This window comes from Ambystoma mexicanum, chromosome 8, assembly GCF_040938575.1.
Source record: "Ambystoma mexicanum isolate Mex_15411 chromosome 8, UKY_AmexF1_1, whole genome shotgun sequence".
In the NCBI taxonomy this organism is placed as follows: Eukaryota; Metazoa; Chordata; class Amphibia; order Caudata; family Ambystomatidae; genus Ambystoma; species Ambystoma mexicanum.
In genome coordinates, this window is record NC_090929.1 from 641,830,125 (window position 1) to 641,842,621 (window position 12,497).

Below are 12,497 nucleotides of genomic sequence, written 5' to 3' on the forward strand. Positions count from 1 at the left end.
GGTGCATGTTCGAATTTTTTAATGCGATGGGGGAACTTAAAATAGTGTCCTGGAACGTTTGAGGCCTCAACAGTTACATTAAATGTAATAGGATTATGACTTACCTAAGGCATCAGAAAATTGACATCGCACTCTTGCAAGAAAGGCACCTCACAAAAGAATAGCAGACTGCTCTCGCTAAAAAATGGAGAGGCACAACTCTAGGCTCGGTATATTCTGCTTATTCTCTGGGTATAATAATATGGGTAGCACCATTGGTTCCTTTGATGGTTCTTGGAACATCCCAGGATAAAGAGGGAAGGATGCTCGTATTGCGAGGTCGTGTCGAGCACAGAGAATTTTGTAGTATTAACACACACGCACCAAACCAAGAGACTGCAGCTTATTTCCACACTTGATAAATCCACACAGAGATGGCACACTGATATCGGGCGGGATTTCAATTGGACGCTCAGTCTCATACTAGACACATCAGATGTAAAATGTATGCACCCTGCCCCCTCGGCTAAAGCCCCGGGAACATTATTCCAAACATTTAAACTCTCAGATATATGGCAGACTCTACACCCACATGCCCGCGGATACTCGCATTATATCGCTCCCCAAGCCATGTACTCGAGATTAGATTATATTTTCACAGGAGAATTCAATAGGGCAGAATATAAGGCACAGGTGTTGTCAGATCGTGCCCGTTGATGGTCACATGGCGAGTTTCCCCGCCGAGAGCACGCATCCCAACATGGAAACTTAGGAGTGAGTCTTTGAAAGACGAAGCATTCAGGGAACAGTTAAGAGAAGGCGTGCAGGATTACTTTAAGTTTAATACAGGAAGTGTGGCGTCAGCAGGCACGTTATGGGAAATCTTCAAGGTGGTGATTAGAGGGAATGCAATCGCCAAGGCGAATGGGGTTCAGGCTGCAATAGAGACCGACTTACACAAAGCAGAAACAAAATTAGAAGCCATTAATGGTCAGAGTGATCCACACAGTGAGAGGGCCACAGAGGCTACTGCCCTGCCGTACAAATGTTTAGCACACTAGGATAGATTGGGTAAATTGAGTTATAGGAAACATGTGGAACGACAGCATGCCAAAGGAGACAAACCGGGATGTTTGCTAGCCTGGTTGTACAAAAGTGAAACTGAGCGGAGCATAATTTGGGCAATCACAGCTAGGGATGGTGAGATCTGCAAGACACAACAGGATATAATCTAATGTTTTCATGATTTTTATAAGAAATTATACGAGGAGACCTCTGAAACCCATGAGTCAGTGATAGAAAAAGCTTTGGCGCTGATAGATCTTCCGAAGCAAGATGCAGAAGTGGTTGACAAGCTTGAAGCCCCCATATCCAAAGAGGAGCTGGAACACACTGTAAGAGGGTTGCCGTCAGGAAAAGCTCCAGGGGCGGACGGACTACCCAGTGAGCTCTATAAAGAATGTGCGTCACAGATCACTCCCCTATTGTTGGCTATGTTTAATGAATCATTATATAAAGGCATATTGCGGCTGACATTGAGAGAGTCAATTATAGTCCCATTACTGAAGCCTAAGAAACCTGATACTGAATGTGGCTCTGACAGACCTGTCTCGCTATTCAATCAAGATGGGAAAATACTGACGGCTCTGATGGCTAATAGGTTGAAACCTGTAATTCACAAACTCATACACCGAGATCAGTCAGACTATATCCCAAATAGGAATATCCAAACTATTTGATCACTGCGACCACACACCATTGCGATGGCCGAAAATGATGATTTTATTTCATTAAACCCCCTTTACACCACATAGATATGCGGGGGGAGACTACCGCAGCCCCCCATATTAATATAATATCCCACCCCTCGACATATATATGTGGTGTAAAGGGGGTGTTTAAAAAAAAAAAAAAAGAATTCGGGCATTTCGGCTGTGGCAATTGTGAGGTCGACATTTTGGCCCATATTTCGGAATATCACATGTAATCTGAGACGATTTCACCATTTCATCGACCAGACACACGACAGTGCCCAGCTTCTGGCAGTAACCTCGCTGGATGCAGTCAAGGCATTTGACTCAGCAGGTGGCCACAGAAATGTCATTTCACCAAAATTCCAGAGGTTGCGGAAGTGACATCATGTGACCCTTGACCTCTGATGACATCACAGGAAGTGATGTCATTTGACCCCACCCTGAAGTGATATCCCGGGAAGCGATGGAACAGGACATTTCACCCCTCAAATAGCATTGTTCCTAGGTACACTACAAAAAATATGGTTATGATATTACTATAAAGTGATATACATTTTGTACCAGAATGGATAGCCATATATATATTGTTAAGATCAGTGTGTATAGGCCCATATTACCAAATTACTGTGAATGCATGTAGACGTCCATGGCCAAATGATAATGATGTGTTACTATATATCACTTAAACTTAAGCGCTTCAGATAGAAAAATATACACACAATATCACCCAACCTCTGTTGGTACTGATTTATCGAACCCAGAAGTATGAAAGGCTGAGTTGAAGTGTTTAAAAACAGACTTATTCAGTGACTCGCCCCTTGAAGTGTGTCTGAAATAAACCTTTAATGACTCTAGCAATTATTGTACAGAATTTCAGAAAGACACATTATTTGGGAGTCCTATTCTTTCTTAGTTAGGGTCGCTGCTGAAAGTGTTAGACTTGTGGAACCCCTGTTCTTATTTTTTTAAGAGGCCTGAACAAGAAAGCCAGCCACTCCAAAAGCAAAGAGCCATATGGCGCTGGCCACAGGCCAGGAGCTTGCATTTAAAAAAAAACATTTCTAAAAAGATTTTGTTTAACCTTTCTTTTCTTGGGGTAGCAAGGGAGACCACAGGGGTAGCAAGCGAGACCTCAGGGGTCACAGTTGCGACCCCTGGCGATCCCTAAATCACTTCCCTGGGTGGCCATGGTTACTAGCAGTGCTAAACGTTTTTGGCATGGTCCCCACAAATATTAAATGAGTTGAGCTACTGTAGAGCAACCCAGTAGCAAAAGTCAAAACAGGCACCATGATATCGGAACAATCGAGGCTAAGCAAAGGAATGAGACAAATTTGTCCTTGGTCCCCTATGTTATTTATATTGGCCTTAGAGCCACTGGTGGTATACTTATGGAAATAATACCACGAGGCAGGCATCAGTATACGGGGTATTCACACATCTGGTCTCCCTATTTGGGGATAATATGCGTCTTTACCTGCAGCAACCGGAGACTACCTTACAATACATATTAAATGTGTTTGAGCGCTTTGCGGACCTTTCTGGGATTACAATAAATGCACAGAAGTCAAGTTTATTCTCCCTCGCAGGGTATACAATTGCCGGAGTTTAAGGGGTATTTTGTGGCGAGCCAATTGCAGTTTACCACGTACTGGCTGTCAGATGAACAGACCCAAGACACTGAGTTACTGCAATCAGCATGCACCCCATTCTTTTTAAAAGAAATGGTGTGGACCTCGATATCACGAGACCCCGAGTCTCCTCTGTTGCTGAGGCTAGGCATGATGATGTGCTAAAGGGCCTGCCACCTTTAGGGCAAAGAAACCCCCTACTCAACCCAGATCCCATTGGTAACAATAAAGAGTGAAGACGTGCAACTCAGGCTGAATGTTAGGAAATACAGGGAGCCGATGGGGGTGGCAATACTAGGTGATATATTGCGAGAGGGACGACCAATGACCTTTAATGAGGTCGCTTCAGAGTCAGGAGTATGGGAAGGGCAGTACATAACTCACGCCTTGCTTCTCCGTGGAATAAAATCAAATTGGCCAGGACCACAGCGAGTATTGATAGAAGATGTACTGATAGAAACATTCTATGACATTTCTGAGGGAGAATGCAGTATCGCGATTATATAAGGTACTGACGTGGAGACTTGATCACAATCTTATACAAATTAGACAGAGTTGGGAGGCAGATTTGCAAGAGCAGCTGCTTGGAGCAGGGGCATGGGGTATCACAAGAAAGTGTTCAGAAATTCAAAACTACAACTGATCCAATTATATGTACCTCAAAGAGCATATTTAACCCTGAAGAATATTGCAAAATTTAGTAACGCAAAAGAACAAGCCTGTCCGAAATGTGGCATGATCAATGCAGACCTGATACATGTTTTGGGTTTGCGCTGACACACGCCGATATTGGGAGGGAGTGGGCCATGCTCTCACTAAGGTGGGTGTGCTGGAAGATTCTGTGACCCCCAAGGCGTGCTTGTTAGGAATTTTTACAAGACCAAAAAATGCGAGGCATGTTAGTAAATTGAAAGACCTGCCATACATCTTGTCAAAACGTAAGATAGCAATGGGGTGGAAAACATGGAAGGGACCATCATTTGAGGGTTGGTTAAGGGACCTCCAGAAATGCTCGCTGCCAGAAACTGCAGTGTGGCAGGATGCATCCCGTCGGGGCCAAGAGGGGCAAAACATGGATTTAGTGGCCTGGAGACACATGTTACAAGAACTGACATCCCCCGCACAGAATGATACCACGACTCAAGTACATGCACCATCACAATCGGTGGAATAGAGATATGGGACAGTTCAAGTAGTTTTATACACCATAAGCAGACAATGTAAGTGGAATAGGCTGGGGGGAGGGGAGGGGTGGGGGTAGCAGGGAGGTTTGAACAGGCAAATGACATGATGTATCATTGGAAGTTAGGCACACAGTCTGTATGTTCATTTTAATTGTTTATGTTGGAAAATAATAAAAATTGTTAAGAAAAGAATATAAAAATAAATAATACAAATTGTCATCACAGTTGGTAAGACAAGATGTGGCAGAAGATAGGGTGTACTTTTAACTGTTGCAATAGTTGGCGAGCACACATCACGCGTGCCATATTTTGTTGTTCATTGACTTTATATGGATTATCAGAGGGAAGCAACATTTGGGACTATGGTATGTCAGCCCGGTTCTGCTTCCCAAACTCTAAACTGTACACACGATAGCGTTTTCCTTTTAAGACAAGGGCGCTACATGAAGCTTTCGCTCGTGGTTGTGGGAACTGTAGTTCATTCTCTATGATTCAGTCCCTATGTGCTCTACGGTACCATAATTACATACATTTGTGATTACCACCCAATCTTCTAAGGATAGCTGATGAGCTTCTAGATGTAACATATTACCTCACTAGTGTTAAGCACCATGCTCACATCTACATGGACAGGCACTAATGTGTATGACTCACCCGTTTCTGCAGTCAAAATATGTGGAAATAAAAACGGCATCACTCCTGTACTCAAGAATTTCACAAACCGTGAATCAAAAATGATTATACACCTAGCATATATCCCTGCGGAATGAAATATGTAGGGAGAGAACTCAAATCATGCACTAATAAAAAGGTCTTGAAAGCTCCCATGGTTAACATGGAGGCACATCATTCAAATGGGTGGTGCTGCAACAGATTAAGGGCAATTGCACACAAATAAACACATTCATCTCGTCAAAATGGGAACAAAGTATAACATTTAGATTGAACAAACTGATCAAATAGGGTTGAACGACAAGATGGAATTGACATCAGTGCAAGACCATGCTGATAAGGGCAGCTTTGAGAAGAAAAAAGGACAACAATTCAAAAGGACTATATATTAGCATGCATAGAGGAGTGATGTAATTCTAATGTCCACATTTTGACTGCAGTAACAGGTGAGTCCTACACATTGCTGTCTATCCATGTAGATATGGGCATGATGTTTCACACTAGTACCTCTAGAAGCTTCCCATGTATCCTTAGGAAAATGGGCATTAGACATGGATGTAATCATGGTACCGTAGAGCACGTAGTGACTGAATCATGTAGAATGAACTACAATTCCCACAACCGAACGGAAAATAATACCGCGAGTGCAGTTTAGCATTCGGAAAGCAGAACTGGGCTGCCTCCAACACCAGGTCAGACCTATAAAATCAGTCTCTTTCTAGTAGGCAACATAAAGAGACACAAGGTAGTACCTTATATTGCTTTCCTTTGATAATAAATCGAAAGTCATTGAAGAACGAAATATGGCGCGCGTGCTGAGTGCTCACAAACTATTGCAACAGTTAAAAGTATGAAATATGTTCTAACACCGGTGACGAACAATTGTAGTAAGTATCACGCATCAATTAACTGTGAGACATCTTTCAGATAATGAATGCCATTTAGCAAGGGCATGACACATCTGTAATTAAGCCACATCATCTTTTATTCCGCCAGGGGACATGAAGTTATTAGGTGCAAAAAAGCATCATAACATTGCTTAGCGTAATAGCCGACATTTTATGACTCTGGGAACTGAGCTCCCTTCCATATGTGAAATTACATTCCCATTGCATTGAAATGTCAATTTCTTTTGAATATCTTCTAACTCGATTAGGTTTTCTTGGGAGCCACTAATTGTCATATATATTTTTTTTGCAAATTTCATGACAGCAACGTGACTTATATTAAGAAGAAACTATTAGCACCCTTTGGGGGTGGGGGGAGTCAGCCAATCAGGAGGCACAGAACGCAGGTTGAAACTGCTAATCTAAGCCCACGTTCCAATACACCTGATGGCCGGTACCCCGCCCACCCTCTTTCCCCCACTGACCCAACAGTGATTTTTCCCCACACCCCGCAATCACCACTTACCTGACTGCTGGGGCAGAGAGTGGCCCCACTGCAGCTCCTGCAGCTTCTGTCCCCGTTCCATTTGCCCACTATGGAAATGGATGGGTAACTGTGGCAAGACAGAGTGCCAAGGGGAGATAGAGGACTGGGAAGAGCTGTTGGCCTGTACTGAGATGGAGACAGAAATAGGAAGAGACCGACGTATCTAGGTTTAGATCAAAGGCTAGAGAGAGAGACAAAGAACTAGAGTTCGAGTGGGGCTTCTAAAAGACGTATTTCAACAGAAAAATACCTGTTTCATAGGAAAGAAAATTACCTGTTCAGAGGCAGATATTTTAAGAGAGACTGGGTCATTGGAAGACACAGACCTGAGAAAAAACAGAGATGGGTAACCTGACAGTTCCTGCTGATAAGACCATGCAAATTCCTGTTGAGAAGTGGTTTCCCCTCCACAAATTTTCCACGACCCACAGACAGCCATGGTTACTGGGACTGATGTGATTAATCCTGTTGTTTGTTCTCTTTTAGGTTCTGGGAGAAGATACCAGCTGAATGCCATCCATGCCAGCAAAGCCTGCAATGTCATCAGCAAATACACTGCCTTCATTCCTGTGGATCTGACAAGCAATGCATACCTGCCCACTTTGGTGGAATATTCCAACATAGGTACATTATCATCATGGTAGCGATTGTGTGCGAGGGGGCATACACCAACACATCACGTTTTAAACACATGCTAAAGAAGGTCCTCACCTTGAGGAATCAGATAAAAACCCCAACAAATGCATGTTCGTTGTGAGCTCCTGGAGGTGGGTGGTTCTCCAACTGTGACACATAGTGGTCTTAGCATCTTGGAATGAAGGCAAACTCAACAAAACTACAAGCATTAAACTTTCTGTAAAAGAAAGTTCTCTTCCTTTCTATATGCCGTAGAATTCTTTCCAGCCATAGGGAGGTTTGATGTAACACTTTTCTCAACACTCTTTTAAAACCTTTTTCTATGCAAGATGCAAGTTTGCACACCTATTATTGGAATAACTGGAACTAATATGCAGTGTTGATACAGTGCATTAGCTTTCAAAGTCTGAGCGACATCGTCAGATGGTGCAGAGTGAAAGGAGTAGCTCAGAAACACAGAGTGGATATGTCTTTCTAATAGGGAGAATAAAAGATACCTTTCAAATTAAACGTCATTGTTTGAAGGAATAGTATGCATGGAATGCAGGCACGGGTTTGCCACGGGAAAGAATCATAAGACCGTCCTTCTCTCTCTGCGTCCCACGATTCTGGAATCTCCTCCCCAACAACATCCAACTTGCCCACCCGCTTCTACAGTTCAGGAAGGCGCTCAAAAACATGCTCTTGAAGGAATGACTCCTCCCTAAAACCTAGGTCCACACACCCTCTACACCCCACCCTACCTGAGACTGGGTGATCTGATTCCTCCTGTTTCCTCCCCTGGTTACTTGTAGATTCATTGCTGAAAATCGCCCTCCTTCCCATGTTCCGAGGTCCCCACTCCCTTGTCTCTCTGCTCCCTAACCTTGTTCTTCCCCCTATTGTAAAGTGCTATGTTGCTTCACAAAGCTAGGTCTATGCTCAACAAATACTCTAATAATATTATTATTATTATTATTATTATTATTATTATTATTATTATTATTATTATTAACTTCATCTAAAGGATCACAGGTCTGGCCATGGGAAAACGCAAAGCATTTTATAATTCCTGTTTGCACCCGTGTAACGGCGCTTAGCCAAACAGGTGGATGGAATGCTGGTGAGAATACACACTCTCCTCCTGCTGTTTCCAGCCACCCAAGACCCTTCCCTGGGTGGTGCCATTTCTATTTTTAATGTGAGGAGGCCACAGGGTTCATCTCCCTGTTACCCCTCCACCCCCCAAAACAAACCATATCCCTTCCGTCCCACCTCCCTTGGTACCCACTTACCTACTGGACTGGAGCTTTGTGCTCCAGTCCCGGTGCACCTCCCGCTCTCGGCCGCCATAGAACAAAAACATTCGGACCCCGGATTTACCCCATGGTGCGAATGGCTTTCAGCCCCGCCGTGGGAGTCGGACATGACCAGTAACATCTTATTTAGGAAAATATTTTGTGTCAGCCGTTAAAGCCCCACCTCAGTTAGCTATTTGCAGTGCTTGTAACATTTACCCATTTTGGACAATCTTCATAGCAGAGAACTGTGTATCTCTGCACACATTCACTTTTCAAATATTCAATAAATAGGAGAGATTGCAGTTTTTATTGAGATCATCAGGTTGTAGACAATGAAAATAATGATGTTAATAAATTCCACATTAGCTCAACCTTTTTTCATTATTGCCCTCTCATGAATATTTAGGAAGGTTTTCTTCTACTTAATTGAGACAATCAGTCAGTATGTTGCGAACAAAAATCACAATTTGAATACGTTCCTTCCTGACTCAATTTCTTTCATTGCCCCCTGATGGATATTTAGGAATGTATACTTCTTCTTGATCTTTCAGATGGGCATCGTTGTCTTATGGTCACCTTAGGATAATTCTGGAGATGTTTAAATGTAGTGCAGATACATCAATTACATTTTGATAAGAAGATAGCTAATTTTCGTTTTTTCGTTTCACTAAGATTTTTTAATGCCAACCGAGGGGAGATTGTTTCCATGTAGCTCATCTTTTGAAGGCCAAACTCATGTGCATAACCTCTGAATCTCTTTTGCTCCAGTATTTGCAGGATTTCAAATCATTTGTTGTCTCTATTGGAAGTAAGTTCGTTAGGGAAAAAAGAGCATCTGAAAAGGTCTCACAATGCAGGCCTTCTGCCTTCATCTTGCACAAATAGATGTATTACCGTATATCCGAGAGGTGTTCATCCTCTCCATCTCATCGTCTACATATGACAAGAATGAGGTAGGATTCTGAAACGGCAAATGGATGACGCTCTTGTTTTTCAGGACAAGACTTGAAATATTATTCCAGGTCATTCCCCTCGGAGAATTATTGTGAGAAAAATATCTGTAGTATGAAGAAACCGCAAAAAAAGTATTTTCAGAGAACTTCGTGCTCACGCTCAATGCTGAACCGGCTTCAAATCATAAAACTAAAGGTCATGCTTTTGGAATAATACATTATGAAATGAGGGACCTTTAGTTTTATATATTGAAGCTGGTTAAGCGTTGAGTGCGAGCATGCAGTTCTCTGAAAAGACTCTTGTCGGGGTGTATTTGTACCGCATTTGTTACCCAACGTGCCTTGGGTTGATCTGTAGTGCTCCTCAGAATATACTAATTTTTCTTATGCACTTCTGCGCAAATCACTTAATTAAGGGTGACGCCCATCTTCTTAGAGGAAAAATATCTACCTCTAAGATCTCCTTTGTCTGCTGATCCCCACATGACTTTGTGTGTTAACATTTAGATATCGGGAGTTAGAGCATCTTGATTTTGGTGGTCAGAAGGAAAAGGGTCAAAGTGACTAATCTAACGGCACAGATCCATTATAGTACATCGAAACAGCGGACTCATTTGTTGCAAATAGAAAAAGTGCTACCTTTCAGAATGCTTTCCAGCCGCCTATATAAAATCCCTGACTTTCTTTTCACAGTCTATAGCAGCCGCAGTAAATCCTCTATAGTTCTCTGTTGAACAAATTATGAATTCTCTTGTGAATGACCACTAAAGAATTGTGCTTCCATGTCAGCAGCTATGTAGTCCTATTTTGGACAGTTTGGAGACAGTTTGAATGATGCTGGTCTCATACAGTTGGCTCCAGGAGACCATCAATTGTGGGGTTTTGTGGGAAAGGTGATTGCATTTTCAAAACAGTGATGTAAAATGCTATAGCTACAACTTGAATAAGGTCAGGGAATTAAGGTTGATTGTCTGGTTGGGGTTGTTTAGCGCAACATTAGGAGGTTGTCTTAGCCGCTGAATTTAGAGGCCTTTCCTCACCTGGCAAAAATCTCAATTATGCCTTGATTTCAGCTGCCCTTCTTGTGAAGTAGTATAGCTCAGGATAGAGGAACTGAAACAGCATCACTTAAGCTGATGGGTAGTAAGCCTAGGCCCACCGAAATTATTTTCACATGAGGTCTCATAATGGTTTGCCTGTGCCTCCGCATTAAGTATCAAGTAATCATCAGGCCATACCTCAATATTGAGGAACACGCCACCATCAGAGTGAACCCCTGCTGCTTGAAGTCCCTCCATCCAATCGATCAAGCACTAGTCCATTAGAGATGACTTTTGGGGCCCTGACCACTCAATGTTGTCTGAATTCAGAAGTGGATATTTGGGGATCACCTCCCTGGAAACAAACGTTGGCGTACACTTGATGGCCCTTTCACACAAGGCCTAAGAGGTAATTCCTCGAGTGAATGTGCACTTAGTATTTGGAGTCTGTAGCATCAGACAGAACATTCATGCTGCATGCCTATCTGAAAGTAATGGCCCATTTTACCTTGTGAGGTGTCAGTGTCCAAAGTCCATGCATATGCTCGGTCAGAAAATAATTTCTCAACATTATATGAGAATAAATGAGCAGACATTGAGAAACTGAAAATAGTTCAAAAGACCATGAAAGAATGTTGAAAGCTTGGCATAGCGTAAGGTTTCGTCCAAAAAGACTGAATTGAAAAGACCTACCCAACCAAAAGTCTAAAATAAGGTACTACCAAATGTTCTACCTTCTAAAAGTTCGACTTTTGGTTGGGTAGGTCTTTTCAATATGGCCTAGGGATGCGGGGGTTGCGGTGGTGTCCCCCCAACCCCTGCTTACTATACTGTGAGCGGGTCTTGCGGGGTGTCCCCCACAGTTGCCCTGCAGCACCCCAAAACAAAGGCTACAGCGGTGTCCCCCGCAACACCCCGCTCACTACACTATACAGTATAGTGAGTGGGAGTTGCGGGGACACCACTGCAGTTGACCTGAAAAAAAAAAGAAACAAAAAAAAGAGAAAGGTCCCTGCGGCTCTGGTTCCCGATCACAGAAGTGAAAGGGAACCAGCGTTGTACAGGCATCAGCAAGTCGAAGGCAAGGTAAGTAGAGAAGTGGGGGTGAGGGTGTGTTGGGGGTGTGTTGGGGACGTGGGTGGGGGTGTGGGCAAGGGTATGGCCAGGTCTGAAATGTTTAAGGGAGAAAAGACTGAAGGTTATTTAAAAAAATAATCTTCGGTCTTTTCTCCCTTGAACATTTTTACCTCTGTCATTCATCCCCAAATCTAGGGTAACACGTTTTTTGTCCAGTAATCCTGAAAAAAAGTCTAATTTGCGGACTCCATGTTTAGTGGAAAGTATTTTGGTAGTCTTTTTACTTGCCATGTCTCTTTCCTATTTACCAACTTGATGAGGTTCTGAAAATGTCACCGTCCACCATGGGGGTTTCTGTGGAATTACTGCTGTTAGTAATTCCGGCATCAGTAATTCTGACTATTTTGCTGATTTCTGGCGGTAAGGTGGTAGATTTACCTCCAAAATCTTGCTGTGGGTGTTTCCTCCACTTCACCACCAAATCTATAAAACAGTGATGCAGTATTTCGATGGCAATGGAGTTACCTCCATTTTACTGCTGTTTTGACCTCACTGGCATACTTATAATGAGGCCCAATGTACGATAATACAACTTTATTAATCTTTCCTCTTAGCAGTGACATGTCCAGACTCTTTTGACTGGGGTGGCCCAAGTGGGGCACTGACTTATGCAGGGGTGACATAAAGTATGAGCGCTCACACACATAATGATAATAGTTTGGGGTAATGGGGTGGCACCTGGGGTGGCCAATCAGATGTCAGGGGTAGCTCGTGCCATTCCAGGCCACTTCCTGGACACGCCTATGCCTCTTGGAGGGCACAGGCAAATTCCAACATAAGTATCTGTGGATATTCTT

At 43.0% G+C, this 12,497-nt stretch overlaps 1 protein-coding gene across 1 annotated transcript in view; it reads left to right on the forward strand.

Annotated features, from left to right (window-relative positions):
* VWA5B1 (von Willebrand factor A domain containing 5B1) overlaps nucleotides 1-12,497 on the forward strand; it is a 1,692,038-nt gene that overhangs the window by 1,595,782 nt on the left and 83,759 nt on the right. The window contains exon 17 of the mRNA XM_069610372.1: nucleotides 7,141-7,278. Within this exon, the coding sequence (XP_069466473.1) occupies nucleotides 7,141-7,278 (138 nt within the window). The remainder of the gene's footprint in view (nucleotides 1-7,140; nucleotides 7,279-12,497) is intronic.